At 56.3% G+C, this 26,336-nt stretch overlaps 1 protein-coding gene across 1 annotated transcript in view; it reads left to right on the forward strand.

Moving 5' to 3' along the window:
• Nucleotides 1-24,116, forward strand: part of Rara (retinoic acid receptor alpha) — a 35,241-nt gene extending 11,125 nt beyond the window's left edge. The window contains 10 exon segments of the mRNA NM_001281621.1: nucleotides 742-793; nucleotides 1,258-1,271; nucleotides 15,802-15,851; nucleotides 15,853-15,951; nucleotides 17,302-17,443; nucleotides 19,417-19,577; nucleotides 19,979-20,155; nucleotides 21,277-21,481; nucleotides 22,017-22,175; nucleotides 22,624-24,116. Coding sequence (NP_001268550.1) covers nucleotides 742-793; nucleotides 1,258-1,271; nucleotides 15,802-15,851; nucleotides 15,853-15,951; nucleotides 17,302-17,443; nucleotides 19,417-19,577; nucleotides 19,979-20,155; nucleotides 21,277-21,481; nucleotides 22,017-22,175; nucleotides 22,624-22,841 — 1,277 coding nt within the window. The 3' untranslated portion in view covers nucleotides 22,842-24,116.
• The last annotated feature ends 2,220 nt before the right edge of the window (nucleotides 24,117-26,336 follow it).

Below are 26,336 nucleotides of genomic sequence, written 5' to 3' on the forward strand. Positions count from 1 at the left end.
CTCGCATGGCCTGTGCTCACCACCTCATCTCCTGCGTGTCGCTTTTGCAGATGGAGGTATGGAAGTCTGGATTCTGTCTCTCTTTATGCTGGGGGCAGGCACTTCCATCCTGGGCAAGCCTTGCCCTCCTGACTTAGGGCTTCCCGGGGCCACCGGTATGGTTTGGTATTGGAGGCGTTGCCTAGGAGACCTGGAGATCCATTTTCCTGAGTGCATATATGAAATTGGGCCTCCTCCTCAAGGAGGGATGTACTGATCTGGGATGCTGGGTCTTAGGTTTGGGGGGAAGTGGTGTGAGAGCCCCCCTCCCACCCAGGAGTCATTTTCTGAGAAGTGCCAATGCTTTAGGGAAGCGGCTTCTCCCCCTCCCTGCCAGCACACGTTCTCTGTATCTTGACCTCAGGTAACCTGCACTGGGGGAAGGAGAGCCAGCTGCCTGCCTCAGCTGCACTGATCTTTTGGGTGGCACTGTGGACCCTCTCCCACACATTCTGGGTGAGGGCCCCTCCTGTGCTTTGGGCCCTGTCCCTATATTCCCCGTCTGGCTGTGCTCTCCTGCCACCCCCAGCAGCGTCTGGGCCCTGGTCCTAGGCTGGCCTTGCCAGCCAGGCATGGTGCCAGGTGTCTGCTCAGCTGGGTGCCACAGGAAAACCTCTGGCTGCCCAGGTTGGGGAGCGCCCGCCGTGGGGAATCCCATGCGCTTGCTCAGTGCCCACTTACCTGTCTTTCCTCTTTCTGCAGCACCGCAGGCCATGCCACCCCCCAGCTGCCTAGCCGGGGCCCTTCTGAGAGGGCCATCCTTTTTGACACCCTGAAGACCAGCTCTGGACCATCCTACAAAACTGCTTAACCAAAGGACCGACTCTTGGGACATCCCCCAGTCCACCTGGCCCCTGGCTAGGGAGGGGCTCCGGAAGGCTGAAAGTAACTAACTTTGGACTACAACTCCAGGGACAGGAGGGGTGGGGGTGGCCTGACCACCCAAACCCCCTCTGGGCCCAGGCCCCATGCCCGGAGGAGGAGAGACTGCATGAAGCCCACCTCAGTCACCTGCCAGACTGTTTGCCTGCCATTCTGACTGTGATTGCTTGGCATGGCCAGCAATAGCAGCTCCTGCCCAACACCTGGGGGCGGGCACCTCAATGGGTACCCGGTGCCCCCCTACGCCTTCTTCTTCCCCCCTATGTTGGGTGGACTCTCCCCTCCAGGAGCTCTCACCAGTCTCCAGCACCAGCTTCCAGTTAGCGGATACAGCACGCCATCCCCAGCCAGTAAGTCTGGGTGGGGAGGCTTGAGGGGAGGGCTGTGGAGGGTGGCAGGCCTCAGGATTTGGGTTCCTAGACACACCTGTTCTGCTGGAGGCACAGTCACAGCGAGGGATAAGGTCTTTTCTAGACTAGGGGGGCATCATGTGTATGGGGGTGCTTGAACGTGGTCCCACTGCTGTTAGCCAATCAGTGGCTGTTTGATATTGGGGCGGCAGAGGAGAGATGAAACCATTTTGTTCCTTCCTGCGTTGTTGTCCCCCTTTGTCCCTTGTGTCCCTGGTGCTGTGCTGTTGAGAGCCTTATAAATAGCTCTGAGGAGGAATGGATGTAGAGGCCGAGGTGGGTAAACAAACCTCTCAGCATTTGGTGGAAATGACAGCTCCACACAGTGAGAGTGAACCCCACCTCCACCCCACCCGCTTCCAGCACTCTGAGGGGAAGGGCTTCAAGAGACAGCCCAGGGCAGCTCAACACAGCTGGAGCCCTTACACTCCCCCTGCCAACTCCCCCGCCCCCCAGAAGGACAGGGAGGGACTCCACGGGGGCTTTCTGCCTGGACTCTGGCCTTGGACACATGCGCAGGCTTGGCAGGGCCTGTGTTTTCTGCCTCCACCCTCTGCCATAGGGTCACACGTTGGCTGGGGGGGGGGGGGGTCTCAGTACCCTTCCCTAGCTGGCCAGGCCAGGTAGTGGGAGGTGGCAGTGGCTACGGCCAGCTGGCAAAGTCCAGGCTTGGGGCCTGCCAGGCGGTTTACAGTAACTCTGGCCCCCAGGGCCCAGCTGGGCTCCGGGCCAGGGCCTAGGAGGAGGGAGCTGGGCCTGGTCTGGGGCAGGAGGGGGTGGAAGCTGGCTGGCTGGCTGGTCAGCTGCTGACCTGGGAAATGTGTCCCACCTCTCCTGGTTGGCAGGAACTAAGCACCCTGCCTGGCACCCACTGCCCCTCCCACAGCCATTGGCAAGCTGCCTGGCACCACTGCCCTGTATGCCCGGCTGGGCTGGGTCAGTGCCCCCTTCTTGGTGTGGGGGCAGCACTCTGTCCCCGGAGCCAGGGAGTCTCTTTGTCCCTGGGGCAGGCTCTGGCTGGGCGCCTCGCTGCCCACAACTGGCCCTCTGCCCACAGCCACACTGCTTCCTGGACCGCTGCCTCTGGCTTTGTCGCAGCCCCCTCCCTTCCAGGCCCCACCAGCCTTCAGGAGCAGATAGTCTATGCCCATGTTCCTTTATGTCTCCAATCCCTTATGCTGTGGGACTCGTGAACAGACAGGTACTGCCTCAGTTTCCCCCTGCTAGCACCTCCTCAAGCCTTTGCCTTTTATTTCTACCTTTTCTTCTCTCCACCTTACACAGGAGCGTCTGAGAGCCCTGTTCTGTTCTGGTTTTCTAGTGTCTGCTGTTGGGGAGACCAGTGTTGCTGGGGATTGGGCCAGTTGCGCCTATGTAAAAATACTCCCTGCAGCCTGGTGGTGGTGGGGCATGTCTTTAGTCCCAACCCTCTGGAGGCAGAGGCAGGTGGATTTCTGAGTTCAAGGCCAGCCTGGTCTACAGAGCAAATTCCAGGCTAGTTAGGACTATACAGAGATACCCTGTCTTGAAAAACAAAACAAACAAAAATGCTCCCCGCATCTGAAGGGAGCTAGATAGAGCTCACATTGTCACCCATCCCAGGAGCTGGGAGAATTCCTTTCCTCCAGGCTGGAGTTAGGGGGTCTGCAAGCTGGTACCTGTGAACCGCTTGTCCTTTTCCATGCCATGGCAAGCAACAAGGGTCTGGACAGACAGGCTCACTGGAGGGCTGCAAGGGGATTTGGGATCTGACCCCTGTGAGAAACAAAGTAAATTTTCTTTCTTCCCCCTGAGTGTTGCAAACTCCTTCCTCTTTCTTAGAGGTGGGTGGGGAGAGCCCCCACCCTGGTAACCTACTCCCAGGGTGGGGTGCCCATATTTCGGGCAAATGGCAGCCTTCTTTGGCTTTCTCCACCCAGGTTAGGCAATGCCCTCTTCCTGCCCCCTCCTCTGTGGGCTTGTGGGTTTCCCACCCCTCCCCTCCCCTGGTAAACAACAACATCTCTTCCTAGCTACTCCCCAGCCTCTGAGCGCCTTCCAGGACCTTCTAGGACCAGGGAAGCAGCTAGAATTTTACACCTTTAGCCTCTCCTTGGGACTAGGACAGGGGTCAGGCAGTTCCTGGAGGTGGGCAGCCGTGGCTTTTCTTCATTTCTTCATGGAGCAGTGATGACGCTCTGGTGACCTAGGCTCCCTGCTCCAGCCCCACATCACAGGGCTGCTGGCGGTGGCCTCCCCCTTCCTGGCCATCTTGCTAGATTGCACCTTAGGTGTTTTGCATGAGCTCTTCAGAGAAAAGGTGACCCGTGGGTGGGCCAAGCACTCTTTAGGTCAGCGTGGGGAGGTTAGGCATTGTCCTGACCTCCTGCTAGTCTCCTAGAGAACCAGGGTGGAGGCCCCAGAGATAGCACTAGACACCTGTGCCTTTTGTGGTCGACCCCCAAGGCCTGGTGTGTTTACTGTGGAGGTTTAGACTTGTGTGCAGTTTAAGGAGGGTCAGAGTTGTGTGTTCTTTGGGCGGAAGGGTCAAAGCTGAGTATGGTGAGAAGGGGAATTAATGGCTTGTGTATACAGGATGAGAGGGTTCTAGAATTCAGTGTTTGAAGAGCATTAAATCCAGAGCTAGGGAGGGGAGTGTCAGCCTGTATTCTGAGTATTCTGAGACTGTGTATGGGGGGCATGGTTTAGGGCAGAGGTGTCCTGGTTTAATGGCTTGGGGTGTGTGTGTGTTACCTTCCTTCAGCTTGTGTTTGGGAAAAGAAGAGCAGTGTCTCTAATGTTCTTGGATTTTCCCGGCCTGAGGACAAGTGGTAGACTTTGTTGTCTTTTGCACCCTTGGAATTCCTTGGGCTTCGGAGGTTAAAAACTTGGCCATCCTGTCACTTATGTGTTGATCTCTTGGCATGTCTCCCCGTCTGTAACACAGGGACATTACCAGATACCTAAGAGGGCCAAGCTAGTCTAGCACATCCAGGTGTGTGCTGCCTGGCACGTGACCCAGGAGACGAGGAAGCGGCAGGGCACCTACTGTGGGTCAGGACTTTATCTGCACCTAAAAGTCTTGGTCTGGACTGACATACAGCAGTGGTAGCTTGCATTGACAAAGGATAGAAGGTGAACGTCACAGTGCAGGAGAACTATCCTGGGCTGCAAAGCAGGCCTGTTTCCAACCCTCCAGACAGGCAGCTTTAGAAGGAGATTGTGGGGGACATTCTGGGGCGTGGGAAGAGTATTGGGGTCTCCATGCCCTTGTTGAATCTTGTCCTGGTTGCTGGAGACCCTGCCTCTGACTTCTTCCAGTAGGGGGCGCAGGGAAGGACACTCCTCCCCACCCCCATGCCTGCCTCCTGTGTTTTGGATTTGGGGACTGGAGAGAAAGATAAGAAGCCCAAGGAAAAGTCTCCATCCTGCCCTGGAAGCTGTGGATACAATCTGTTCACACCCCCGCCCAACCCCACTCTGCCCTCTTGCAGCTCAGTAAGAACTCAACAGCAGCCACCTCCTGACAGACTCTAAGGAACACAGTGTAAAAGCCATAGTTCTTATACATATTTTGTTGCAATTTGTGAGGTGGGGGGGGGTTGGAGTTAGAAGCAATCAATAGAAAAGTTGGGACAGGAACCTGAGAGGGTGGTTACAGATTTTCCTTCCACATGTTGGCTGAGAACTTGTCTAGATAGGGGGATGTGGTCCCCTCCTCCTCCCTGTCTTCCCAGAGCCCAGGCCTAGGAAGGAGGAGGGTGCGTGTCGTTCTCCTCATCCCCTGCTCAGCTGTTCCCTTAGCTAGGCCTTTCTTGGGGCCCAAAATGCAGTCAGCCCAAAGACCTTCAGCTGGGGTTTTCACTGAAAGTGGGGTACCTCACTGTTTATCCATCTCCCAGGAGGGAGGGATAAATGTAGTTTCTCTCAGGGTAGGATCCCAGCATGGATTGAGGGAGGGAACATAGGGAAGGAAGCCTGTCTTCCTCTTAGGCCAGTCAGGGCCTCTAGGCATTGTATCCCCCTCTTGTCAACCTCCTGCCCAAGGGGTGTGTGCCATGGGGCTGTGCCAGTGCAGCCAGGGCTGCCCTTGGATGTGTGTGTTTAGGATTGTAGCGTGTGTGTGTGTGTGTGTGTGTGTGTGTGTGTGTGTGTGTGTGTGTGTGTGTGTGTATGTGTGTGTGTTTGGGACTGTAGCATCCATATGCGTGTGTTTTTTCTGCCATAGCCAGGATAGACTAGGAGTGGTCCCTTAGCCCTGGTGGCATTAGTAATCCAGGTCCTCCCCTGCACAGCTGGACTCCAAGTTGCTGAAAATGTCAGCCCTCCTAAAGGCTAATACTGCTCCCCTCCTTGCTCACACACAGAAGTCTTCCTATTGGGCTTTTCCTGTGCAACCTTGGGCAGGTCACTCCACCTTTCTCTGAATCTTTTTGCCCTTCTGAGCTGCCCTCCGGCAGGCTGCTTGCTGTGAGGCCACAGTGACCTGCTTGCTGGGTATGGCCTCCAGTAGCTTCAAGTACCTTGAAGATCAGTGAGGACAAGGGGAGGGGTGGAGCTGGGTATTGTCTCTCTCGGGGATGGCTGCTCTGTATTAGGACCTGATGTCTAGTCTGGCACCGGGCCTCATGTTCTGCTGCTCGTTGTCCCTTCCAGATGAGGGTGGGCAGAGGAGGGAGCCCTGCTTGGCACAGGATGGGGCTGGAAGTGGTGGTAGTGAGGGTTCAGCCCACACCTGCTAAGGGCTTGCTCAGCACAAAGCCCTGGGGGAGCTGAGGATGGGAGACAGACTGAGTAGCAATGAGGCCACAGCCTGCAGGCAGCTGCCACCCAGTATCCCAGCCCCTGCTGCTGGCCAGAGCCTTCCCTCCCTCCTCTCACTGCCCTGGGACACGGAGTTCCTCCTTGACCTGCTTCTCGACCTCATGGCTGCCAGAGCAGACATCTCACCCCAGCTTTTCTGTGTAGCTTCGGAAATCCTGTTCATCCTTCAAGGGACTTTTTTTCTAAAGCTGGGGATCGTGAATGTGGCCTCTTCCCAGAATCCTCCTCAGATGTCCCCTTCCTCATGGCAGTCTCCTCCCTCCTTTGAATGTCTGTGGCTCATACCCTGGCTTACAGCATTCATCTCCACCATGAAGTTCCTCCTCCCTGGTGCCAGTTATTCGGGAGATCGCTGTCTGATCGTGAGGCACGGTGTCAGATCCCTTAGCACCTTGCAGCTGTGAGGGGAGCCTACCACATCACTGGTGCCAGGAGCTACATCAGTGAGCGGAAAGATATGGGGGCTTCCATGCCAACGCCTCACACTGGCTGCAAACCCCAGCCCTGCATTTGCAAGCCCCTGCCCTCTCCTGGGAGTCCACAGCCTTATGCCCGGCAGCATGTAGCCTCTCCCACCTCCAGGACATTGCTGTTTTTGTTGCGGGTCCACAGCACAGCTGGGTATGGCAGAGGGGCTGCAATTCCAGCATTTAGAAGGCTGAAACAGGAGGGTGGAGTTAAAGGCCAGCCTCCGTTCTATAGGAGGCCTTGCCTCCCCATCAGAACCCCCAAAGCTGTATACCAGATACCACCTCCTCTTTTTCCAGCTCCCCCTCATGGATTCTACTGTTCACATTTCCTGGGAGGGCCAGGGAGATAGCTGAGTGGGTAAAGGAACTTAGCATCAAGCTTGACAATTGGAGTTTGGTCCCTAGGGACCCACATGTGAAAGAAAACCAATTCCTAAAAGTTCTCTCTCTCTTTCTCTTAAAAAGTTGAACTTTACTTTATGTGTATAGGTGTTTTGTATTCATGCATGTCTGTTTACCATGTGTGTGCTTGGTTCCTACAGAGGACAGAAGAGGGTTTTAGGTCACCTAGAACTGGAATCATCGTGAGTCACCATTTGGGTGCTGGGAGTTGAACCAGGGTTCTCTGGAAGAACAGTCATTAATTTTTACTACTAAGCCATTTCTTCAGCACACACACACACACACACACACACACACACACACACACACACACACACTTGCTTTTGGATTACACTATATGCCTGTATCTACCTCCTAAATGCTGGGATTAAAGGTGTGTACCACCATACCCCTTGAAAGCTGTCCTCTGACCTTCATACACATACAATAAATGAGATCTTATTTGAAAATATCTTGAGTCTACCATCTGTCTTATTACCACTGCTACTTAGACTAAGCCAACCTTGTCAGCTGTTTGGATTGTCATAGTGCCTTTTTTTCTAGACAGGGTTTCTCCGTAGCTTTGGAGACTGTTCTGGAACTCACTCTGTAGACCAGGCTGGTCTAGAACTCACAGAGATCCACCTGCCTCTGCCTCCTGAGTGCTGGGATTACAGGTGAGCACCACCATGGCTGACCAGATACTCTTGCCATCTTGTAACTCATTCTTTATAGCCTGGCAAGGTCTTTTTACACCACAGTGCTTGTCTCTCCTTTACTTTGAGCATTCCTGTTGCCTACAAGTGGATAAGCCCATCTGGTGTGGGCTGGCCTTAGCCTCCTCTCTGACTTGGTTCTGCGTGCCCTCTCCTGGATTCTATTACCCATCCTTCCTGGTCTTTTTCAGATGGTAGTATGGACTCACCAACATCTGCGGCCTTCGCACAGCCGCCACCCCTCTTCGCTTGACTCTGAACTTCAACTCTCTTTGGTCTCTGCCTTGAGTTCTTCCCTGATCCTTGAACTTAATTGTCCCCAAGAGCACATTGTGTTTGTGTCAGAATATCACTTATTGGTTTACAGCGTGTATATATAAACATTTGTGATGATGTCATTGTTTGTCTATTTTCTGTCACTTCATAAGGTCTTTTAAGGCATGATCACCAGTGCCCAGATACAATTCATCTTGAGTTGGCTTGGTTTGGAGGGGACATGAGCTCTGCTGACAAGAGTTCCCTCTTTCCTTTTGTGTTGGAGGCCTCTGCTCATTTACAAAGCCTCCCAGCTTCCCACAACAGGACTAGGGACTGACCTAGGGTTTGGGGCATGCCAAGCAGACATTCTGCCACCCACCTACACCTCCAGTGTTCTCTTTATTTCTGACAGGGTCTCATTTATCTAAGCCAAAGATGACCCTAGAACATCTTTTTGTTTTTCGATACAGGGTCTTATTGCTTGGCCTTGGCTGTCCTGGAACTCCCTCTGTAGTCCAGGCTGGCTTCGAACTCAGAAATCACCTGCCTCTGCCTCCCGAGTGCTGGGATTATGGTTAGGATTGGAGGGTTAGGGCTATGGCGATTCTGATTCTCTTGCTTCCGCCTGCCGTGTTGGAATTATGGCACGTATGCCACCCTGCTGTATCAACTTTGGCTACAGCTCCGCCCCCTCTCTAAGGTCTTTTATTTTTTGACTTTTTAAGACTTGACACACCTTTGCACTGTGTTGTTTTACGGAATGTTGATTGACTTTGTAGCCCAGGCTGGCCTTGAATTCGTGGCTCTCCTCTCTCTGTAGCTGGGATAATAGGCTTGTACCTCCAGACATGTCTATATAGGCTCTTGGAGTTGTAAGAATTAAATGGCAGCATATTTAAAGAACCTGGCTGTAGGCAGGGAAATAGCTCATTTGTTAAGGTGCTTGCTGTGCAAACATGAGCACCTCTGGACAAAACCTGGCTTCTAGGTTAACCTGTGTATTCTTATGCCTTCTCTTAATAAGATAACAGGATACCCTAGTCTTCCCTGGGTATCCCTTCTTTCTAGGGACCTACCTGACCTAGGCGTTTCTTCCACGGAAACACACATCCTAGGGAGGAAGTGGTCGGCTGAAAGGCACCAGTCTTTCCTTTTATCTGTCCTGGGCTGGCCCATCCCAGTTCCCGGGTTGGGAGACACCCTGGGCGGAGCTTTGCTCACCGGAAGCACGCAGCGTGTGGGAGGAGAGCTCCCTACTTGTGTTTGTGCTAATAGCTCAGTTCTGCCGCGTCGGATTCCGGCAGGCGAGCCGGCAGCCGGAGTCTCACATGATGTCACAGACAGTGACACAAGCTGGGTGTCTCATTCCGACACAGCACCCAAGCTGCACAATGTCATACTCGGGACACCCAGCAGGCTGCATTGATGGCTCTAACGCTGGGCCACCTGTAACTGGGCTCTGTGCCCATAACCCGCGTATTCGGAGTTTGGGGTCGGGCCAGGCGGAGAAGGGGGCCGGTGGGCGAGCCCGGAAAGCGGGTTGGCGAGCGGGTGATGTCTCGGGCAGCGGTGGGTGGGTCATCAGGAGGTGAGGCGCCGCTAGGCGAGTTCAGGGAGAGTTCAGCCGCATTGCATTAGGCAAATGAAGCTAGGACTGGGTTGGGGGGGTGTGTTTTTAGGGGGAGGACACCGGGACCACCCCCACCTTACCGCTGCAGCATCGCCCGTTCAGGAATTGACCAAAAGTACTAGGGGGGCTGGGAGCCGGAACTGGTATGGGGAGGATTCCCTCCACTCTTCCGTCTTGCCTCCTGGTGCATACCGCTCTCCACACCCAGTCTGGCTCTGTCCTCGGCGCATTTCCCGCCTCTGCTCCCCCATTCACTGTCCACATGCTACCTTCTAGCCCTCGCTTTCTTGCATCTTGTTCTGTGCAGTCGGACCCGCAGGGAAAGGGTTAAGCCAGGGGCGGCGCCTGGCCAGGGCGGGGCGGAGGCGAGGGGCTGGGATCCTAGAGAGGGGGCGCGCGGGCTGGGGGGGGGGCGGCGCGCACACCGGAGACGGAGCAAGCGGCCCGCCGCCGGGCCGGCGGAGGCGGGGTCGCACAGGGTTCCCCCACCGGTACCCGGAATCTAAGCGACGAAGAAGCCCGGGAGCTCTGGCCGGCAGAAGGAAGTGCTCGGTGACCCCCGTCTCCGCCCCGATCCCGCCCCAGGCCAGCGGACTTGGGGAACCGCTGGACTCTGCCTGGGACACCGGAGCCTCCAGTTCTCGAGCCACCGGGCGTTCCCTTCGAGCGAGCGCCGAGGGACCTCCTCCCAACCCGCGCAACTTCCCGCTTTTCACCTGGGACCGGCGGATCGACCTGCAGACTTAGGCGCGGGCAATTCTGGGCAGGGCGCCCCGCCGAGGGGCCGCCCGTCGGGGCGAAGGGACTTGTCCCTTTGCCCCCCCAGCCTCTTTGCGTGGATGGCACCTCCGGCTGAGTGACGGGAGCCGCGTACAGGACTTTACCTCCTGGACCTCTGGCCTTCGTGGGGCAAGATGTACGAGAGTGTGGAAGTCGGGGGACTCGCCCCCGCCCCAAACCCCTTCCTAGTGGTGGACTTTTATAACCAGAACCGGGCCTGTTTGCTCCCAGAGAAGGGGCTCCCTGCTCCGGGTCCCTACTCCACCCCGCTCCGGACTCCGCTTTGGAATGGCTCAAACCACTGTACGTACCGGCCTCCACTGTGCTACCGTAGGAGCTGGGGTGGGGGTGGCGGTGGGGGCCTCTCTACCCCTCACTTTCTCTCCGTTGTTTCGCTGTAACTCGGTTGTCCTAGCTGGACAGTTGCCCTCCACCCAGTGACCCTGGCGCGCTACCATGGTAGAGCTCAGTAACTTTGAGCATTCCTCCTCCCGGAGACATGAAATTCCAACCTCTGGCCCCCCAATTACATCTTCAGGGTTAGGATCCACAGCCAGCTGGAGGGTGGGGTAAAGGTCCTGGCTGTGGGCTTGTCTGTTCCGAAGAGGAGGGGCTACCTCCTCAGATCCCACCCCTGCCAAAGCCTAGGGAGACCGCTGGCTGTCCCGCGTGCAGCCCCTGCTGCCCCGCGTGCAGCCCCTGCTGCCCCCAGCCTCTGCTCGCTGTTGCGGGTGGTAGGGGACTGCTCCCTGTCTGTGGTGTTGATAGTTGGGTGTGGGTGTGGCAGAAAGGGACTTCAGCTGACAGTTGCTGTCCTGGCCACCCTTTACACTTTGAGAGGCAACTAGTCCATCTTGGGGGCAGGTCTGGCCCCACATCCCACATACCTGACCGGTGGGGCGCACTTTCATGCTGGCAACAGGGGGAGAAGCTGGTGTGAAGAATCGTCTTAATTTTCATCCCGGTTGCTTTCTAGGGGGTGTTTGCTTTTTAAGATCGGGGGTGGGGGGTCTCTGGCAATGAGAATACATCTCCACCACTCATGGGGCCTTTTGTTACCCTGTCTAGGAAAATCGGGCCAGGCTTTGTGCTGTTAAGAGGGATGAGTGATGTGAACCCTGATGTCCTGGCCGCCCTCTCTAGTCCGGTTCAGTTGGGTTCGGGCTCTGCTATAAGGGAGGGTTCTGTTCACACCCAGGACCTGTGTGCATGCCCAGGGTGCACACCTGGGCATGTTTATGCTCAGCTGTGAGGTAGTGTGTATTAGCGGTAGGGAACTGGTGCCGGGTGTTGTTAGGTGGCTCAGGTTTCGTCTCCCACTCTGCTGTGGGATCGGTTCTTCCCAGGAGGCTCTCCTACCTTCCCGTTCCTGCTGCCACCCTTCTGCGTGCCAGGGAGCAAGAAGATTGGGTCTCTTAAGGCCTGCCACAGGTTTTCTCAACCTGTGGGTCATGACCCCACGGAGGAGGGTCAAATGGCCCTTTCACAGGGGTCACATATCAGATACTACTTATGATCCCTAACAGTAGCAAAATGACACTTATGAAGTAGCAGAGAAAACAGTTTTATGGTTGGGGGTCACCACAGCAGGAGGAACTGTAGTAAAGGTTGGGAATTGAGAAGGTTGAGGACCACTTGGCCTAAGCATACTTGGGAAGGCTGAAGCAGAAAAGGATTTGCCCACCACAACCCTTCTTGCATCAGAAGAGAGCCCTGAGTTAATGACAGCCACCCCTGCCCTTCAGACACCTCTTCCTTGGGCCTTTCCTATTGTCCTGCCCCCTGACCTTTGCCTCCGAGGCAGAATCAGCTGCTGGGTTTCAGACTAGGAGGGGTGGGTGATCCTTGGCTTTGGAAGAAGGAGGTGAGAAGTAGCATCGTGACACTTCCCATTATCCCAGCACTGTGAGGAGGAGCCACCCCTGGGGGGATGATGGGACTGAGCCCCAGGCTCCCCTCTCCATTGCACTGGGGGAAGGTAGGATCTCAGCCCCTGGGGTCTCTCTTCCCAAGCCCTCTAGGACAGCTGAGCTCTTCTTGGCCCATAAAGTGAGGGGGGAGGCTGGCAGAGAACTGAGGCAACAGCACATTTGGGGAGCCTCTCTGCCCCCTCCGTTCCCAGCCACTGGACTTAGGAAGTGGAGACCCGTCTACACACAGAGCCTGCTGTGGGATTACGGTAGTGGCCGGAGGAGAGCTTCTCGCTGTCCGTGTTCACCAGCCTTCACTCATGCTGAGTTGCTTTGGGGTACTTGGTAAGGACCTAGAGTCAGGGTGGCCACTGGACCTTTCCTGGTGGAGCCCGTGCCACCACCTTGGGGAGAGCCTGTCGGTGTGTAGAGACTAGGACCTGGAGTCACCTCTTGCAAAACACTACCCAGGGCCTGCACCAACGGAGGGAGGAGAGCCAGTTGGCTGTGGGTGCAGACCTGCCTTGGGGACTTTGAGTCCCTCCCATAACCCCCATTTCAGTGCATTAGAGGACAAGGGGGGTGCACAGGATGTGGCTCCCCATCTGTCCCCCACCAGTCTCCACAGCTCACGCCTCCGCCCGCTTCCAGACGTCCAAGAATGTGAAGCACGTGGATGCCCATAGTGGTGGTGGTGGGGGGATGGGAGAGATGCTTATCATCCACCGACCGCTAAGTTCGAGCCTTGCTTTAAGCTTTCTGGCTATGCTGCACCCAGAGCCACCCTTACCCAGTCCCCATGAGGAGAAAAGGCAGTAACAGAGGGTTCCACTCCCCTCCCCATCTCTCCCTAGGGTCTGTGAAGGGAGTTGCAAAGAGGGCGCCAGCTGGTTTGGGAGGGGAGCCGCTGGCCAGGGGCCCAGCTGATTTCCTGCTGATCTCCTTCAGGAAACTGGCCCCTTGCGCGAGCCTGCGAACTGCTCTGGGGCGTGGGGACCCGCTCCGTGTGCGCCCGCCCAGGAGGGGAGGGGGGAGGGGCTCCCTGGCAGCGGCGGCGAGAGGGGACGCCGGGCTTCCTGGGTCGGTTCCAGCCCTTGGCTGCTCGGTGGAACTTTGAGCTGAGGTCTGGTCCTTCTCCAGCCCCAGCCTTTCTGCAGGAAGTGGAGAGATTTGTGGGCTGGGGCCTCCAGGGAGGGTGGCTGGTGGAGTGAGGCCAGGCCAGGGTAGTCCCCCCCCCCCCCGCCCCACCTGCTCATACTGGGCTGTAACTCTTCTGACTTGGTCTTGACGTTGGCCTCCCTAGGCTGCTGGCTGGAGGCTTGGGGAGGTGGGGGACCTGGGCCTTGGGATTTGAACTTAAAACATAGAGCTGGAAACCAGGTTGAGTTAACCTGAGTGACAGGTGGAGGTAACCTGACAGCCAGTTACTGGGGGTGGTTTGAGAAAAGGCTTTACCCAGCCCCCAACCCACCTAGGGTCATGTCCACCATCTTGCCAAAAACAGTTTTGAAAAGCACAACTCTTTCATCTCCATGCACAGCTCTCTGGACTTTGCCTTAACTCGATTGTCTGAGCCTTTTGCCGCTCGGGTCTGCCCTTGGCCTTTTGGTGTTCATCCTGGTTCTCTCTCCCTGTGCCTCCCTCCCTCCCCTGGCCCTGAACCCCAAATCTTCAGTCCTCCCTTCCAATTTGGCTCAGTTTGGGGGTTGGAATGGGGGACAGGTCCAGGGCAAAGGGTGGGTTAGCAGAAGGGAGGGGAGGCCAGTGCCTTCTTCCTGTGCTTGTTGGAATGCTGACCAGGATTGGGAGGCCAGGCCCCCCTGGCCTTGATGCCCCCCCAAGTCTGGATTGTCTATTGTTACTGCTTTTTACGTCTTGGAAAAAGTTAGCACGACAAAGGGCTCCTTTGTCACTCGCCCCTTTGCCTCCTGGCCTCACCCAGGCCCCCCAACCCCGCCCCCCAGCAGCTGTTCTCAGGCCTCCCTGACTGTTTGATTTGCTTGTCAGGCCTCCCGAGAAGGAAGTGGGGTGAAAGGCTAGGGCAGAGAAGTTCTGTGTAGGCACGAGGAGCAGATTGGGCAGGTCAGTTTACCCTTCACGGGGTGCAGGTGAAAGTCCTTTCCCTGCAGGATGGTCTCTGGTTAGGGAAGGGGACATGGCTTTCAACAGTGCTGGTTGGCCAGGCTGATGGCCAGATCCAAATAGGAGCCAGGAAAAGCCCTGCCAAGGCCATTGGCATAGTTCCCTGGTGTGTTTGCAGGTAACGAGGGAGAGCGGTAGATAGTGCGCAGCCAGGCTCCCGTGTCCCCAAGTGTCCTTACCCCTCTGCCTGGGCTTTGCAGCCACAGGAGTCATTCACAACCTGACATAGCACGAGCTGTTAGATGCTTGGGCGCAGGAACTGTGTACCTCGCCATGCGCTCACCGGGGAGGCATAGAGCTAGGCAAAGTGGAGTCTCACCCATTCTCGACTCTGTAGAAATGGATGTGACAAAGGAGGACGCTGGAGGGCCCTCTGGGAATCTGCGATAGTCTCTGCTATAGATGTCTGTCATACTTTATCTCCTGTGGCCCAGGCTCTGGGCATAGCCAACTCTCACCCAACTAGCCATGTTCTGTCTGGGGCGACGGGCATAGAGCCAGGCACAGAGCTTTTGCTTGGGTGGACTGCCCCTGTGGGCTAGGTCACCCCTCCTGGCTGCCCTCTTGGAGCTGAATAACAGCGGAGGGGGTAGTAACCCGGACGTAGTATTAGACCGGACAGACAGAGCATTGATGGGAACAGACCCCTTTTGTCACACTGCCTCCCTACAGACAGACACGGGGCATCCAAAGAGATGGACTTCTAGGGACTGTGGGGGATTCTTCTCTGTCTCCAGGAGCTCCCCGACTATCTTGGGGTGTTCCACCTGCTCTGTGTCTGCATCTGATTCTTCCTGCGTGTGTGCTGCCTTGGACCCCACCTTAGCCAGGGGATTGTTTGGGTGGGGGAGGGGTTCTGCCTGCTGTCTGGGGGTGGAGGAGAGAGCGGAAGCAGAAGGGGCCAGGGAGTGGCCGGCTTTGAATATCCTGTTGACCCCAGTTTCCTCTGCTTTCCTGCCTGTCCTTCCCTCCCTCCTCGCTAAGCCTTGACTCCTGAATTTGGGGGAGCCCTGGCTAGGGTGCTATTTCTATTAGGGCTTTGAAATCAAGCTCACCGCCTCACCCTCCAACCCTCCAGTTATAGCTGTGTGTGAGTGTGAGTGTGAGTGTGTGTGTGTGTGTGTGTGTGTGTGTGTGTGTGGAGTGTTCACACACAAATCTAGAATTGAAGGTGGGGATATAGGAGCCATGAGGTCTGGTAGATATTTAACTGTCATCCTCCTTCCCCTGGCTGGCTGTGGAGGATCAAGTTTGCAGAGACCGTCACCGACCAGGCTTTGAATCTTGCCCTCAGTGACGAGGCCAGGATTACTTTGCGCAGAGCGGACAGGGTGCCGAGGGTAGTGATCTGGGCCTCTAACTCTCTGTCTTCTCTTGTAGCCATCGAGACCCAGAGCAGCAGTTCGGAAGAGATAGTGCCCAGCCCCCCCCTCCCCACCGCCTCTGCCCCGCATCTATAAGCCTTGCTTTGTCTGTCAGGACAAGTCATCGGGCTACCACTATGGGGTCAGCGCCTGTGAGGGCTGCAAGGTGAGTGGAGAGCGTCTTGGGTATTGCCGAGGCCGCCTCTTTTTTGCTTCTTCAGCAGCCGTGGAGGAGGAGGAGGAGGACGAGGAGGAGGAGGAGATGTACAGCAGGGCCTCCTCCATAAATGAGCAGTGTTCCCTCAAACCAGAAGCCCCCTCCTGCCGGGCTCTCCTTGTCTCTATCCTCTGGGTGGCAGGGTATACACTGGCCCTGCCACTGTTGCCCAGGTTGCCATGGTAAGCTGGCTGCTGCCTGGCTCTTGGCTGGGGACCCAGGAGGCCTGCCCCCAGTGGCCTTGCCTGAAGCTTTTCCATGACATCCTTGCAGGAGACAGCTAGTAGCAGACACCCCGCCTTGGCTCCCTTCAGGTGTCCAGGCTGTGGGCTCACCAGTGGCCGCTGGGTTTCCTGTCACCTTAGTCATACTGGTCTCTAGGCACGCATGTGGCTGGACCTTCCTGGCCTCTCTGGTCCTGGTCACTCTGGTCCCTACGTAGTAACAGGACTTGTGCTTCGGTTTCTTTCTTCAAAAATAAGAGCCTAGAATCTCTGTGTCTTCAGTACTTTCGACTCTGGGTCCTGGAACCTCAGCGTGGGGTAGCTACCCCCAAGTGGATCAAGGTCAAGGACAGTGTAGGACCATATGCATGTGCTGATCCTGTCTTGGTTGGCTTGCCTTATTGCTGTCTAATGACTCTGTTTCTGGGTTGCAGAACCCTGGACAGCCTGGCTTTTCTGTGATTGTCCAGTGTGTATGTCTCGCCGGGGAATGGCTTGTCTTGCTCACACGTGTGGCTTGCGTGCACACGGTCCTTTCTCGGCCTCATGAGTGTGCATGACTGCACAGTCCCTCCTCGGCTTCCTCGACTGTCTTCTTTTGGTTTTTTGAGACGGGGTCTATTATGTAGCTCTGGCTGTCCTGGAACACACTGTGTAGACCATGCTAGACTCAAACTCGCCGAGATCCACCTGCTTCAGCCTCCTAATGCTAGGATGAAAGGTGTGCGCCACCATACCTGCTCCGCCTGCTTTTTTTTTCTTGCTGTGTCCTGAGTCCCAGACTGTTGCAGCCCAGACACCTCTTCTCCCATCCCCAGCCTAGTCTATCCTACTCCAGACTCAGCCCTGAGTCCTTTTCTCTGAAAGACAAGAGTCAAGTATTGAGGTGGAGGTTGGGGAGATCCCGGGCCAGCCTGTGGGATAGTCAGGCCTGGGTCCTCTCGAAGAGTGTCCTTTCAGGAACGCCACTGTTCCTGCCTTCTTAGGTAGGCCATGGCAAAGGCTCCGGGTAGCAGAAGCTGGGCTGCTCCCATTGCGGGTGTGGATAACCTGTCTCCTTTCCCTCTGGACCCAGGGCTTCTTCCGACGCAGTATCCAAAAGAACATGGTGTATACGTGTCACCGGGACAAGAACTGCATCATCAACAAGGTGACCCGGAACCGCTGCCAGTATTGCCGGCTGCAGAAATGCTTCGAAGTGGGCATGTCCAAGGAGTGTGAGTGTCGTAGGGCCGGGGGCCAAGCCCCGCCCAAGGTGGGGCCTGCAGTGCTTCTGAAGGCCAGGGGTGGGAGGGCTGTGTGCCTGTGTGCACATGTGGGAACATGTGTGCCGTGGCAGGCAGGCAGGCAGGCAGGCAGAGTTAAGGATGCTTTGTAGATAACTACGCAAACCTGTCCGTGAGACTGGAGGACTCTGTGTCCCTGCGTTGTTCAGTGTTTAAGCACAGAACGCACAAAGCCATCCCGCTCGCGTGTCTGGCTGAGTGCTTGTATGCTTGTGCATGGGTGCCTACCCCCAGGATAGCTTTCTCCTAGGCTTTGCTTGACTTTGGGGTGTGGCTCAGTAGCATACCCCAGTCCCTTGTGTGTCTTAGGGGAGGGGCCTGAACTCCAGAGGGTGTCAAGTTTGTACATATATGATGGGAGACTGCCACAGGACCCCTGAAGCCATTGTCTGGATAAGCCTGGAACTTTGGAAGAGAATGGGGCTTCTCAGATCCAGGAGGAACAGGGGTTTCCAGTTTGGACCCAGCTGAGGCCCTGATGGAGGAAGGAACAGAGGGAGGGCTGGACAGGGAGAGACCCTCTTGTGTTGAATCATGGGTGTTGCCGTGGTGACCAGTGATTGATGATGTCAGAGATAAATGACGCTGACAGACGCCTCCTTGTCTGCGTGGCCGTTGCCATGGAGCCTGAGCCTTGGGGGATGAGGTGGGGGAGGGGGCTGCAGGACCCCCTCCAGCCCTTTGTGGGGAGGGGTGCAGGGAAGGATGGTTCTGACTAATATACCAAGAGCCACCAAGAGCCCCCGCCAGGAACAGAGGACTGGATATCCTGCTGCCTCCTGTCTTCAAAGGCTGGGAGTGCTGGTCCTGCTCTCAGGAAGTGGTGACTGTCCTCTGTAGAGTCTGTGACAACTTGGGACAAGCAGAACTGAGACCTTTTTGCTAAAAGGGTGTTACTTCCTCTCCCTTTGGTCCACCTTCTTTTCACTGCAGAAGGACAGGACGAGGGTGGGGACCCCCTCTCTTCTCACCAACAACCCCCCTTTCTCTCCCTCCTTCCCCTCTCTCTCTGGCTGCTCTGTGCCCTGGAGCTGAGCAGCTGCCATTTCAATAGAATTAAAGCTTCCGAATGATAAACGTCTTGTCACAGCTGCAATTTTCTCTTCCCAAATTATCCCCCCACTCTGCCTCTCCCTCTCCCTTCTCTCCCCTGCACTTTATTGAATTTGCAGAATCGACATGAGTGATCTCCAAATTATGCCAGCTCCCCCACCCCCATCCCCTCCCTGGACCCCCACCCCCACCCTTCCTTCCTCCCGCGTCAGCCGCCACCGAGGCCCTGTGAGTGATTGTGTGTCTGGGGTAATCGGCTGGTAACGACCCCATCGCTTCTTTAAAACTGAGTGGTGTGTGCGGCTCAGCGCCCCCGGTGATTTGTCAGCTCCCCAGCTAATGGGCCAAGAGATTCTTCCGCTGGGGGGCCCCCAGTCTGTGCTTGGGGAACCCTATTCCCTGCTCACCCAGGGAGCCGCTTTTAGGCAGTCTCAGGGATCCCCAGGGGAGCTGCCAGGGGAGCTGGGACACTAAGGTTCCTGGCAGGCACAGAAGCAGGGACTGTTTGCATGACTGCCAGTCTGGGCATGTGTTCTTAGAGCGTGGGCTGGGGTAGACCTGTGGCAGGGTGCTCCATACTGGCCAAGGGCGTTATGTGCACTCATGGCCACAGCCGCAGTCGTGGGCCTGGAAAGGGGTTTAGGATGGGTCAGGTGGACATGGAGGGCTAGTATGGCACGTTGCTAGTTTGGCGTATTGCTTTGTGTGTGCGTGCATGCGTGCGTGCGTGTGTGTGTGTGTGTGTGTGTCTGTCTGTCTGTCTGTCTGTCTATCTGGTTGGGAGACAGCATGGGCTGGGCCTGGCCCTGAGCTGCGGTAGTCACTGTCTAACCCACCCGTGTTCTCCACAGCGGTGCGAAACGATCGAAACAAAAAGAAGAAAGAAGCAGCCAAGCCTGAATGCTCAGAGAGCTACACGCTGACGCCGGAGGTCGGGGAGCTTATTGAGAAGGTGCGCAAGGCGCACCAGGAGACCTTCCCTGCCCTCTGCCAGCTGGGCAAGTACACTACGGTATGCTGGCCAGTGAGGGCGCTGCATGCCCGGGGCTACCCCTGCTGCTGCTGCCCCTGCTGCATGCCTGAGGCTACCCCTACTGCTGCTACCCCTGCTGCATGCCCGGGGCTACCCCTGCTGCTACCCCTACTGCTGCTACCCCTGCTGCATGCCTGGGGCTACCCCTGCTGCTGCCTACTCCTGCTGCTGCTACCCCTGCTGCATGCCCGGGGCTACCCCTGCTGCTGCTGCCCCTGCCGCTGCTGCCCCTGCTGCCGCTACCCCTGCTGCTGCCCTTCCTGCGTTTTCTCCCAACAGCTGTCCGGAAGCAGAGTCTGGGTGGAGGGCGGGCGGGCGGTGGACAGGCTGAAGAAGGAACGGGTGCCACAGCTGAGGCTCACTCTCCTGGCCTCTCCCAGAACAACAGCTCAGAACAACGTGTCTCTCTGGACATTGACCTCTGGGACAAGTTCAGTGAACTCTCCACCAAGTGCATCATTAAGACCGTGGAGTTCGCCAAACAGCTTCCCGGCTTCACCACCCTCACTATTGCTGACCAGATCACCCTCCTCAAGGCTGCCTGCCTGGATATCCTGGTGAGAGTCTGCCCCTGACCTTGGGCCATGTTCCTGTCCTTGTAGGATCTGTTCTCGGTCCAACAGCCACTTTCCTGAACCTTTTCCAGAGTCCAAATGCCCTCATGGGCCGCACTCTTCCTCTCTGGTGTCTTCCTGTCCACTGCCTCCTAGTGCTCAGGTGTCCTCCGTGCATCGGCTCAGCCCATGCCCTACCTGTCCATTCAGTCCACGGAAAGATTTACCTAGGCCCCTCTAAGCTGGGTGTCAAGAGCCCAGAGGTGGTCACACTTCCTTCCTCTCTCCCAGTGGAGGAGGCCAAGGGCGAGTTAGTGGATGTTGCCAGCTGATAATGCTGGCTGAAGTGGGTGAAAGCTGTCCTGCCCCCTCCCTGTGCTGAGCAGTGTGACTCCTGGGGCCCTGGAGAGGCTCCAGCTCTAATACTTGGTAGAGGGGCTGTTTGCTGGGAGCGGGAAGCAGAAAGGCCTGCTTCAGGGACACACGCTGCAGTTGGAGTACTTGGTGGCCTGACTTGTGAGTGGAATGCCAGAATTAGTGAGAACCGCGCAAGCCAAGGCTAGGAGGAGGTTCCCCTATCATCCCTGCCAAGGGTTCCGCCCACCTTTTCCTTCAGATACATCCTGGGTGGACTGTGGAGGAGCCATGTGCCTGTCCCCAGTGCACAGATGTGGGAGGCACCTTCGGGAGCAGACTGTTGAGGCTGAATGAGGTGGCCCTGGGGACAGACCTGCCTGTTTCTTGCTGGCTGGAAAGGTCCTGAGGACGTATCTGCCTTGTTTCTTGCTGGCTGGAAACTCCTTTCCTTCCAGATTTCTCTATTTGGAGGCGGCTACATGGCCTAGATCTGCTACCCAGTGCAATGGCGATGGCCACGTGTATCTGTTTAAATTTAATTACAGTTAGACTCAGTTCAGCCCCCTAGTTGCTCAGTAGCCACATGGGGCTGGTGGCTACTGCACTGGATGGTGCAGACGGAGCCTTTCCATCATTGGAGAAAATTCTGTCAGCCAGCCAGCCACGCTCTGGCTGCCTGCCAGGGGGCCTCTGGGGATGCTGGAGCTGGTGTGCCAGGAGGTGGGGGGGCCCTCCAGCCTCTGAACCTGTACATCCTGTGCACCCAGATTCTGCGAATCTGCACGCGTTACACGCCTGAGCAAGACACCATGACCTTCTCAGACGGGCTGACCCTCAACCGGACGCAGATGCACAACGCTGGCTTTGGCCCCCTCACCGACTTAGTCTTTGCCTTCGCCAACCAGCTGCTGCCCCTGGAGATGGACGATGCGGAGACTGGATTGCTCAGTGCCATCTGCCTCATCTGTGGAGGTGTGTGAGGTACAGGCGGCTCTCAGGAGGTGTCCTGAGGCCCGGAGGGGCAGGTGTGCTCTCTGGGCACACGAGCAAGGAGAGAGCTTGTTCTCTCCGGGCAACAGACACTCTTCTACAGGGTGAAGGATGAGACCCAGTTAATGGTCGACGGCTCTTTTATTGCTCTCTTTCTGCCATGTTAACACTGCTGTAGTCATGCCATAGTAATGACGGCTGGGAGTGGAGAGCGGCTGGGAATTCCCTGCCTTGTGTGAGGAGAGCTGTCAGGGCTAGGGAGTGGGGTTCCATCAACACAGCTGCCGTGGAGAGCTTTGGGCAGCCCACACCCGGCTTCTTTTTAGAGTTTAAAGCCTCTGTGCTGAGAGACCCTCTCTGTCCTACCTTGTGGCCTGGTGTGTGGGAGCAGCCTTCTGCCCTCCGTGGCTTGGGCAGACCCGCCCCCATGTGGTCATATCTGGGAATGCAGCCTTGTGCCTGGGTATGAGGATGGAGGGGGCTCCTGGCTCCTGCTCAGGGGCAGTTTTGTGCTCAGACCGCCAGGACCTGGAGCAGCCAGACAAGGTGGACATGCTGCAGGAGCCGCTGCTGGAGGCGCTGAAGGTCTACGTCAGGAAACGGAGGCCCAGCCGTCCCCACATGTTCCCCAAGATGCTGATGAAGATCACGGATCTTCGGAGCATCAGCGCCAAGGGTGAGCCTCCTCAGGTCTTGGTGTCTGCATGTGTCTTCCTCATGTGAACCCGGCTTGTCCCCATCTGTGTCTGGCCTGTGGCTCTTGCTGTCACTTTGCCGTGGTAGTTCAAGGCATTCCTCTGTAACAGATCATGTGGGTGTAGTCTGTGAGTGACCACTCGGCAGCTCTGCCAGCTTTGAACCTGTTTCCTGGGAGGAAGGGGATGGTGATGGGGTTTGGCAGCGTCTGCTGCATAATCCATGACTTGAGGACTGGGACAACCCCGGGCCAAACCTGGCAAGTGTTCAGAATGCTGTACCCAGTTGTCACAGTGCGGGCTCCAAAGGGCGGGCTTGTGTCAAGTAACTGAGTCCTGAGTGCAGTGCACGTGGATGCCCTTATGGGTGCACTGGTCCCCTCACTCTGTGACCCTGGGTGAGTCTGACCTCCTCCTCCCTCCCCACAGGAGCCGAGCGAGTGATCACATTGAAGATGGAGATCCCTGGCTCCATGCCGCCACTTATCCAGGAAATGCTGGAGAACTCTGAGGGCTTGGACACTCTAAGCGGACAGTCGGGGGGTGGAACAAGAGATGGGGGTGGCCTGGCGCCCCCTCCGGGGAGCTGTAGCCCCAGCCTCAGCCCCAGTTCCCACAGAAGCAGCCCCGCCACCCAGTCCCCGTGACCTCCACATGGACAGCCTTCACCCCGGCCCTGGCTTTCTCTGCCTTCCTACTGGCTACGTGACCCTCCGCCTTGCCCCGCCTCATCTTCCCAGATAGAACTGGGAACCCTCTGCGGGGACAGGAGGGAGGAGGCAGTGACTCTGTGGACAGAGGTCCGGACCCAAGATGGACTGCCCTCTCCCGGCAGCCTGAGCTGGCATCGGGCCAAGCACTGAGCCATGTGAGGATCTGGGCCTGAGCCCTATGCACCTTGCCACGTCTTCATCACCAGCAAATGCCGGGACCTGGCTCCCTGTCCTCTGAACTCAAGCCATCGCTCCCCAGTTGGGGAACCTCCCCCCTGCTTCAGATGGTGACAGGGGGGGTGTCCAGGGTGGGGGAGACCCCCTGTACATATCCTGCATACCAACCCCCAGATATTAATTCTCGCTGGTTTTGTTTTTATTTTAATTTTTTTGTTTTGAATTTTTTTAATAAGAATTTTCATTTTAAGCACATTTGTACTGAAGGAATTTGTGCTGTGTATTGGGGGAGCTGGATCTAGAGCTGAAGGGGTGAGTCCTGGGGATGGGCAGAGGGCTCTGAAGGGCTCCCCTCTCCCTTGTCCCAGTGGATGCTCCCCGCCCCCCAGCCTGTCCTCCTCAGTTTTCTCTAATACTGTGAAATACTAACTTTCCAAGGCCACCGCCTCTCCTCCCTTGTGCAGGAAGCAGCTTCCCTTCTCTGTCCAGCCACTGGGCGTGGGCGCCTTGGGCAGCTACCCCTGGGAGGAGGGGATCCTGGATTTTGGCTCCTGCCTCTGCACACCAACAAGTAGGGAAGGGTAAAGCTAGGGCCCCTTGGATGGATGGGGTTGTTACCCATCACTGCCCGTCAGAGCTCACTTCATCAAGCCCCAGCCCCACTGTGAAGGGTTGGCTAAGGGGTCCAAGTTACCCCTGCCCCAGCCTCATAGCCACCAGCACCCCATGGGGCCCTCAGACACACCACACACACACACACACACACACACACACACACACACACACACACACGGCCTGAATTCCTTCATTTCCCTGACCTATCCCCAACCCCTCTCCTGTGCCCCCTCCCTGCCCCGCAGGACGGGACTCCAGGGGGTCCCTTCCCTCCCCCTACACCCCTGGGCTGGGGGAGCAGGCTTTACCCTGCCCTCCTGCCTGGCTAGGGTCTCACCCCGGAGCCCACTGGTGTACCTGTTACTGCTGGGTTTCCACTGAGATCTACTGGAGAAAGAATAAAGTTCTATTTATTCTACAGTGCCTCTGCCTCTGCCTCGACCCTCTCCTCTCCCTGTCTGGGCAGGGGATTCGAGATGGGGGGCTTTCCACAGGCTCTGGGCCTCAGTGCCTCAGCACAATGCTAAGTGCCAACGGCCTGTGTCTCAGCTGCCCTGTGGCAGGGTCCAGGGCTCAGAACCCCAATCTGGCAATGCCCTCAGACCGGGCCCGGGGAGAGTCTCCTCCATGGCAAAGGACTCAGACTGGGAAGGGGGAGCAGGAGGAGAAATGGTTCTTCCCACAGTCTGAAAAAGGAAGCCAGGGCTGGCCTTGGGGTCCCTAGACACTGAAGCTACCGAGTGACAGACAAGTGGTTGCAAACTTGATGACCATGAAGTCCTGGAGCTGGGTTCCTGGTGCCCTGACTACAGGAGAGTGGGGAATCTGTGTGAGCCCACTTTGAGGTGCTGATAGGCAGCAGGAGCTTGGGGGGGTGAGCTTTCTGTTCCTTCCATTCCTTTCTGTCAGTGTCCTTGCCCAGGGTCGCTTGGTGGCAGGTGGGAAGGGGTGTCACACATCAGAATTCCTGCCTAACTTAGGGTTCTTTATTGGGTTCCTGAGACTCCAGAGGCATCAGACACCCCAAGATGATGGTGCTTGGGGGTGGGTTCCCACTTCCTCCCCCTTAGCAGTAGAGAACCAAAGGGTTCTGTCGCTGGAGGCCCTAGCCATTTCTAGTTCAGCCACTAGATGGCAGAAGCTGCTCACTTACCTGGGGGGGGGGGGGGGGAGCTTGGACGGTACCGCTTCCCTAGTAATTTTCTAACATACTTGTACAAACGGGCTCCCAAGAACCAATATGCACTTGGGAGTCAGAGGTAGGAGAATGACCACAAGTTCAGTTCCAGGCTAGCCTGAGCTACATAGTAAAACTTTGCCCTAAAATCAAAATAAAAAACAAACCAGGATGCTGTCACATGGCATTGTAGAGCAGGAACAGAGAGAAGGGCAAGCTCAGTACATGAGTAAGTACCTTAAGAGGAGGAGCCCAGGAAGGGGGCTGCGTTAACAAGGGCAGAGTACTTGTCCAGCATATGTTGGCCCTGGACGCTGTCTGTCCCCAGCACGTACTTGCATACAGTGAATTATGATCACATCCACCCCCATTCCTGCTCCTTCAGTTCCTTCCCTTAACCCCCACCACTCCCCGCTCCAACTCCAACCTCACTGAGTCTACTTTGTGCTCCTGGGTGTGCCTGGGTGTAGGGCCCCCTGCCTGAGCATCCCTGAAGAAAGCGCACTCCCAAGGAGCTAGCGACTGCCAGTAACTCCTCAGCTACGGGGTGGGACTTGGCGACCCCCTCCCCAACCCATGAGGAGATTTTGTCTGGCTTAACTTGAGTCTGCCTCGTCTTTTAGGCTGGGTCTCTCACCGAGCCTCAAACTCACAAATGTGCTAGACGGGCTGGCCAGCAAGCCACAGGAAGCCCCCTGCCTCACACCAGTGGGCCCCGTGTTATAGGTGGGTGCTGAAGATCTGAACTCAGGTTCCTGTGCCCATGTGCCAAATACCTGACCACACTACACCATCTCCCCAGCCCGTGACTTATTTTCTTAAACGGTGGGAAGGTAACTTGAGGTTCATAGTCCCTGATAACAAAAACGCTAACAGGATGTCATCACTATGACAACCTAGAAGAGGCCCCTATACTGATGAGGAACTTTTGACAGTATCTTCCCGGTGGTGAATTGTTGGGCTTGAGCGGTCTCTACTAATCCAAAGTTCATCACTGGGAAGCAGTTTCTCAAGCTGTAGCACAACTGACATTTTTTTTCTTTCTTCTCCCTTTTTGTTTTTGTTTTTTTTTTGTTTGTTTGTTTTTGTTTTTTCTGAGACAGGGTTTCTCTGTGTCCTGGAATTCACAATGTAGACCAGGCTGGCCTGGAACTCACAGAGATTCATCTGCCTCTGCCTACTGAGTTCTGGGATTAAAATTGTGTGTCACGAAACGGGGCGTTGGTGGCACACGCCTTTAATCCCAGCACTCGGGAGGCAGAGGCAGGCGGATCTCTGTGAGTTCGAGGCCAGCCTGGTCTACAAAGTGAGTTCCAGGACAGCCTCCAAAGCTACAGAGAAACCCTGTCTCAAAAAACCAAAAAAAAAAATTGTGTGCCACGGATGCCCTGCCTTTTTCTTTTCTTTCTGTTTTTGAGACAGTAGGGTTTCACACGTAGCCCTGACTGGTTCAAATTCTA

Source organism: Mesocricetus auratus, unplaced genomic scaffold (assembly GCF_017639785.1).
Source record: "Mesocricetus auratus isolate SY011 unplaced genomic scaffold, BCM_Maur_2.0 Super-Scaffold_100007, whole genome shotgun sequence".
Taxonomy (NCBI): Eukaryota; Metazoa; Chordata; class Mammalia; order Rodentia; family Cricetidae; genus Mesocricetus; species Mesocricetus auratus.